The 7199-nt window shown below is 32.4% G+C and overlaps 1 protein-coding gene across 1 annotated transcript; it reads right to left on the reverse strand.

The window, feature by feature from the left end:
• Positions 1-3135: 3135 nt before the first annotated feature.
• On the reverse strand, positions 3136-6626 carry LOC145629165 (echinocystic acid 23-monooxygenase-like). Its single transcript, XM_081681703.1, has 5 exons — positions 6323-6626; positions 4717-4934; positions 4381-4625; positions 3900-4296; positions 3136-3771 (listed from the first exon to the last, which is right to left on the reverse strand). The coding sequence occupies exons 1-5, from the start codon at positions 6591-6593 to the stop codon at positions 3331-3333; spliced, it is 1572 nt and encodes a 523-aa protein (XP_081537829.1). The 5' UTR covers positions 6594-6626; the 3' UTR covers positions 3136-3330.
• Between the last annotated feature and the right edge of the window lie 573 nt (positions 6627-7199).

The raw sequence follows: 7199 nt of genomic DNA on the forward strand, positions 1-7199 counted from the left end.
AGGGCAGCAGCCACGACACCACATCCGGCTGTCGTCGTGCTGCTGGTGGCGCCGCTGCTGCTGTCGGTGCTGCTGCTGGTGGCCGGTGAAGGTGAGGGCCGAAAAGGGGAAGGGGGAAAAAGAAAGAAAAAGAAAAATAAGGAGAAAGGGAGAGAAGTTTACCTTGGGTTTTCTCCACTTTGGGCAAAGTTTGATTTGCCTCAAGTGTTGAATATTTATACCCCTTCTCTAGAAACCCTTCTTCCTAAACTTTCCCTTTTTAATCTTTCCTAATCCCTTCCCTAATAAAACTTAACTAAAATAAAACTTTCTTAAATTAAACCCCAACTTAAATAAAATAATTAATTAAATAAACTTTCATTTTATAAAATATTTCTAAACTTATTTAAATGAATAATTAAAATACTTTAAATAAAACATTTCAATTAATTTAAATACTTCTCAAATATTTATTTTAAATAAGATACGTTTAAAAATATGGGGTATTACAATAGAAGTGATTGTGGTTTTAGGGCCTGTTTACTTCACCTTAAAAAATATATTATGTTAAAATAATTTCAGTTCAGTAAAAATAAGTTCAGCTCATTAAAATTAATTTTAGTTCAGTAAAATTAATTTTAGTTCAGTAAAAATAAGTTCAGTTCAGTAAAATTCAGTTATTTTAAAGAAGAATTATAATAGAAAGGATTTTTTTTAAATTACCACCCTAAAATTTAACATGTGCTGAAATAACCACCCATTTTTGTTGAAATTAAAAATAACCACCCATATATTACAAACCTGTAGGTTTTACCACCCCTACCTATACTCCGACCAGTTTTCCGAGCATGTGCCTCACAATTTCATTATGAAGAACCCTAATTTTCAATTCAAGTTAAATTGAATGAATCAAACAACGATTACATCATTAAATTCCTAATAAAACACATTCCAAACAAAAAAATTGTATAACTTGAATTCTACTTCATTAAACATTGCAAAATAACTAAAAAAATTTAAAAAAAATAAAAATTAAATGCGATCTTCAATTATCTTGCTATACAAATTGGTGTACAAAAATTTAAGTGCGTTCTTCAAATGATTCGCTTGTCAATTAGCAAAACTTGGAGTAAAAATTGGTAGAATTTGTGGAAAAAATAAAGAATTTTAAGTTTGGGAATAGTTTGTGAAACAATGGAGGAAATAAATCGAGAACAAACTTTTATAAAAATAAAAAACAGTCGTTATGTGGGGCCCATGCTCGAAAAACTGGTTGGAGTATAAGTCAGGTGGTAAAACCTACATTTTTGTAAAATATGGGTGATTATTTTTAATTTCAAAAAAAATGAGTGATTATTTCAATACATGGTACATTTTGGGGTGGTAATTTACAAAAAATCCTAATAGAAAATCATAAAAATAATTTTAGTTCAACAAAAATAATTTAAATTCAGTAAAATTAATTTAAGTTCAGTAAAAATAATTTAAGTTCAGCAAATATAATTTTGTTTCACTAAAAATAATTTAAGTTCAACGAAAATAAGGTGAAGAGAACGGGACCTTACTCTTAAAACCGCGTTAGCAGTTTTACTTCTTTACCAAAAAAATATATATATAAAAAATAAAAAAATATCTGAAGTTGGACAATACTTTGGAAATTACTTTTTTAAACGAAGCAAGCAGGGAATAAACTTTAATTTAAACAATATTGATGGAAATCATCGTTTTTGAAGGAGAGGGAAATGAAGATTAAAATCTAAGACGAAATGCATAACTAATGTGAATTGAGTCCCCTTTTTTTTTTATAGCTATCTTTATTGGTTTATTTAAAAACTCTCTTGGTTTTGCCTTACTCTTAGTGTTGGGGTTTACAAGTGAGTTTTTAATAATGTTTTAATTATTGTCTTAGTAATAGTTATGGGGCCTTGGGCTTCCAAAATTGTGTTTTAATTAGTAATATTTATGGGGCCTTGGACTTCCAAAACTGTATTAATTAATTAGTGGACTATATTTGTTAATTAGTTACTTATTAGGGCTTTTATTTAAATTGCTAGTGGAGCAAGTAGGGTAGATTTATTTTTCCTATATATACTAACTGTATGTCAATTATATATATATGATATTTTATGAATTAAAGTAGAGATTTATGACTTTTGCTTCAGAGAACTTTGTTAAGGTTCAAACTTGTTACCCAAGGTTTTGGGATCTTGCTCCTAAGATCAAATATAGAAGTCGTAGCCTTCTGAGACTATCATTCGAATTTTCACCATTAAAATCACTCAAATCCTTCCATCAAATAAAAATCCATCAAAAATACGCATCAATAACTCCAGGTTGTAATTGTACGCTCTTGAATTGATAGCAAGATTTTGAAAGAGAGGAGAAAGAAAATGGCGTTAAATACTCTCATAGATCAATCCGACCCGAATTAATGGATAGATACTAAAATCGGAGAAAAAGCTAGAGTAAGGAAATGCTCACCCTTAAACTGTACATAGTGGTGATTGGCTTTGTCCCCAACAACAATGTTAAATGGTCTTTTACTTACCACTAAACCAACACTTGACAATTAAGATGAAATGCTTGAAAGATTCAACCTTTGTACAAGGATTCTTTAGAGATAGTTGCAAGTGTTTCAGATTGAAGAGAAAATGAGATATTAAGACGTAAACATAAAAACAAAAATATAACTGATTACATTCTAGTTTGAATTAGGGCTGTTCATCGGTCCAACACCAGACCGGACCGACCTGGATGGGACCGAAGACAGAAAATTAGAATTGAATCGAAAACTGGTCCGATTAAGATAGGCCCAAACCCGGACCGGACCAAAAAAATGAATTCAAGACCCGAAGATCAGACCGATTAATTTGGCCCGGTCCGGTCCGGGGTAATCCGGTCCATTTTTAAAGTCCGGACCGATTTATGAACACCCCTAGTTTGAATAACTAGTTATGAGTATTTTTGTACCCAAACTGGACTGGAAATCTAGAATCTTCTAAAATTTAATGGATTGTGAACCGAAGTTAAATTCATTGGACGATTCAGTTCAAGTCCATATTCATGTCTAGATTTATGTGTGTACAACTGCAAACCCCTACCCATGAGTGGCAATGATCCTCCCTTTGATCCATAGAACTAATTTTTCAATTGAGATATGAACTCGAGCTGCAAATGCTGGCAGTACGCTGCACGTACTATGTATGAAAACCATAATTACATGAATAGAGCATTAGATCCTAGATGACAATTATATTTTGAGCTTGTAATATGACAACTACTTTATTTACCATAGCTGCATAAGTACCATAATTTAAGTGTACATATCTTTCCTAACTCTGTAAATACCAATTAATCACAACCTTCAAGCCAGTGTAAAATCACATGAGCACCATGTTGGGGCTGAAGAGTTATAACTGTGGTAGGAGCATGGGTATAGAACGGCGACAACTCAAAACTGAATCGCTGCAAAATCATGGACACCGCCATTTTAGCTTCTGCAATTGCAAAGTTTTGCCCGATACAGATTCGTGGGCCCCAACCAAAGGGAAAGAATGATATATTCCCCTTGGTTGCCTTTGCAATCCCTTCTGAAAATCTTTCTGGTTTAAATTCATTTGCATCATCTCCCCAGAGTCTGGGATCACGGTGTGTATTCATTATTGAAAGACTAATCATAGCACCACGAGGGACCAATATGTTTCCAAGTTTCATGTCACCTTGATATATCCTTCGGGATGTTGATGTCACAGGAGGGTATAATCTCAGCACCTCATATAGTATCATAGTCACCTATAACAGAAACAAATACAATTAATTCGCGGGAAAAAAAAAATTGCATCTCTTTAGTTTAGGCCTAGTATTTGACGTTTTCAATTCTTAAAGAGTAATTTAACAGAGTTGAAGTTATAAGCACTTACTATCTTTAAATGGTTTAACCCATCAAAATCTGGTTGATTCTTTCCAAATGTCGCCTGCACTTCTTCTCTTGCTCGTGTTTGCCAATCTTGATGCTTGCTCAACGCAATCATTGTCCATACCAGCAAAACCGAGGTGGTCTCTTGGCCAGCAAAGTAGAAGAGTTTGCACTCATCAATCATATCCTGAAGACTCATAGCTTGCTGTTGCTTGTGACTTCCAAGACTTTGAGTTTGAGACGCTTTTGAGTTGGAATCCATCAATATTCCCAATAAGTCATCCTTAGGAGCTTCACCTGCCTCCATTGCCTTCTTCCTCTTGTCAATGATTCCCATCAATAAATTTTGTATATCAGAGTTCATTTGTTTCATCTTCCTGTTGGTCTTTGTCGGCACATACCTAAGATGGGTATGATTTTCAATGCAATGCACCAATATGCAAAAAAAATCCAAGTGCAATAAAGCTTAATCTTAACTAACTTACCTCCATCCAGGGATATAAACTGACTGAAAAAGGCGTATTGTAATTTGTGTCTGCTCCTTTAAAAGTTCGAATATCCTTCTTCCTTCCTTATAGCTACTGCCAAATGCAGCTCGAGATATAACATCCGCAGATAGGCTGGTAAGGAATGGCCACACATCTACCTCAGCGGATCCTGTTCCAGACACTAACTTCTCCCATTCGCTGACCATTTCAATAACACTGTCCCCAAATGCTGGAAGCATAAGCTACAAAAAATGAAAGTAACTTGCAGTGAGTTGTTACCAATACTATCAAAATCTTTTTATAATTCTGTACTATTATTGGTCAGTTATATACCTTAAGCTTTTCCATATGAAAAGCCGGGTTGATCAACTTTCTGTGTTTAGCCCATTTCTCACCCTCATAGCCTACCAGTCCAGGAACAAGCAATCCAACAAGTGGGTTCAATTTTGCCTTTTGAAACTCGTTCATCCTATTGAAGGCATCTCTTATAAGCGCAGGTTCTGCAATATTTATAACTGGTATAGGCCCTAGCCATGTCCAAGAATTTTCACCTGCAATTATCCCAATATTTAAGCTGAATATAACAAGATTTTCAACATTCACAATGAAATTCCTTCTTTGAGGAACATCAGAACATAACTGATAGTCCCCTCAATATTCGAAAAGACATACATACATAATTAGATTATATATGACATACACTACGAATAAACCAACTAGAAGTTATATCCTTATTCCATTGTTATTGCATTTCCTCCACCTTTGTAAACAATTTCAGATAAAATGTTCTTCAGCCATATGAAATTAGAAAAGGGAACTAAACTTCTGTAGTTCCGTATATACACTTCATTTCTCTTACCCATTTCATATCTAAAAAATGTAAAAGTGAACCACCAAATCTCCTTCCCTTCATTAGTTCGATCTTTCCTCCTTCCAAACACACACCATAATGTATTGCATTTCTCGCATTATTGTGCACCCTTCGTCCCAATATACCTTACTCGATTCTTTGGACATGTTGGCCAACAGATAACTATGTCTATATCATCAATTATCATTACCTTACCAAAAATTAATATGTTTAAAAGTTAAAACAAATACAAAGACTAGTCCTCTCTATAATATCAATTCATTTATATTATATATTAGAAAACATGTGATCAAAATTAGCATATAAATAGTGCAAAAGTATACATGCAAAATTGTTCTTTAATGTAGTCCAATGAATTTCTTTGTTTGATAAATTTAATTTTTCACTATCAAATAGGCTACGCTAACTCAAACTCTTGAAACACTTTCCACATTTGATTTTGGTTCATTTACCTTATAAAGGTTCATTTACTCTATAAATACAATGTACTAAGACAAGTAATTTCCCAATATATGTATCTTCATTTGAAGATTATCAATTCATCGAATAATGGTCAAATTATCAATAATTGCTGAGTTATAAATAGCTAGGCCAAGAGCAATTATTGAGAATTTAATCATTTTTCAGCCTTGCACATATTGTTTGAAAAAATTAGAACAAATCACTATTTTCAGGTAATTTTTTTAATTCAATTATTGTAACTACTTAGCCATGATCTTTCAAAAAAAAAACTACTTTGCCATGACCAATACCACTACTCTACAGTGGTACTCTTCTTTTACTAAAAAGTCACATTGTAGACAAGATTTTATCACGAGTTTACATGCCACTTCGATAACATCTAACTTAAAAAATAAAATAAATAAATAAAATAAAATAAAATAGAAAAAAAGACCACTAACTAAAAAAGTAAAAAATAAAAAAATCAATAGCACTTATTCAAAAAAGGCAAACAAAATGATTGATTAAGCGACAAAATCGGTACTTAAAACAGAGAAAAGCGTGCAAATCAATAATTTATTTCTGATATTAGAATAGAGTAAAAATAGAAAAAACAAATTAACTAACCATATTTTTTGATATGTTGTTGAAGAAATGGCAAAACACGATCAACAAAATCATGAGTAAAAGGAATAGGTTTTTCTCTTGCTTCTTGACGCATTCTGAAGGTTTCTTTTAAATCACCATACAAAAATTTGTATGAATTTCCTTTCAAACCCTGTTTTCTGAGACACTTTTCCATCTTTTTGGGATTAAACCATAACCAATTCAAGGTTTTCCAAGCCCATGTTAGAATTACACTACAAAAAATTGCTATAAAAATATACCCAATTTTCATTTTTGATGGATTTTTCTATTTAAATTCTAAGAGAAAATGGAATTGTAGGCGTTTTATATAGGGTGGAGGATAGAATGACGGTAAACGTGTAACTGGATGGACCACTTGGAATATCTTGGGCTTTTTATTTTTCCAAATTGTTTGTTTTAATGCAATTTTAGCCTTATTTTAATATACAAGACTAGATAACCACGAAATTAAGTATTAAAATATCTTTTGTTATGCAAAATGTAAGTTGAGTGGTAGAGGTAGAGGTAGAGCCGTAGAGGTAGAGGTCTCTACGAGATTCTAGATTTTAATGGGAGGGTATATACTACGACAGGCAATAAAGATAATGATCGGTAAGTTCAGATAAGACATATACGGATTTAATAAATTCGATTTTTAGTACGTACTCCGTATATAATGAAAAGGTATATTGATAAATTCATATAAGATAAGTACGGATAAAATAAGATATTTGAATTGCAAGCGAAGAGTACACTTTAGCAATTACATTTCATCCAAGTGAAGAGTACACTAGTAATCACAGTCCACCTTAATCAACTTTTTAGCTTTTTTTAAGTTTCTGTTAAATAATTTCCTCCAACCTTTTTTTTTTTAATT

This window comes from Chenopodium album, chromosome 4, assembly GCF_948465745.1.
Source record: "Chenopodium album chromosome 4, dcCheAlbu1.1, whole genome shotgun sequence".
In the NCBI taxonomy this organism is placed as follows: Eukaryota; Viridiplantae; Streptophyta; class Magnoliopsida; order Caryophyllales; family Amaranthaceae; genus Chenopodium; species Chenopodium album.

Coding starts and splice junctions, on each gene's coding strand:
- LOC145629165 (XM_081681703.1), bottom strand. CDS start 6,593: ATGAAAATTGGGTATATTTTTATAGCAATTTTTTGTAGTGTAATTCTA. Junction 4,935..6,322: donor ACAACATATCAAAAAATATG/GTTAGTTAATTT, acceptor GGATAATTGCAG/GTGAAAATTCTTGGACATGG. Junction 4,626..4,716: donor TTCATATGGAAAAGCTTAAG/GTATATAACTGA, acceptor CATTTTTTGTAG/CTTATGCTTCCAGCATTTGG.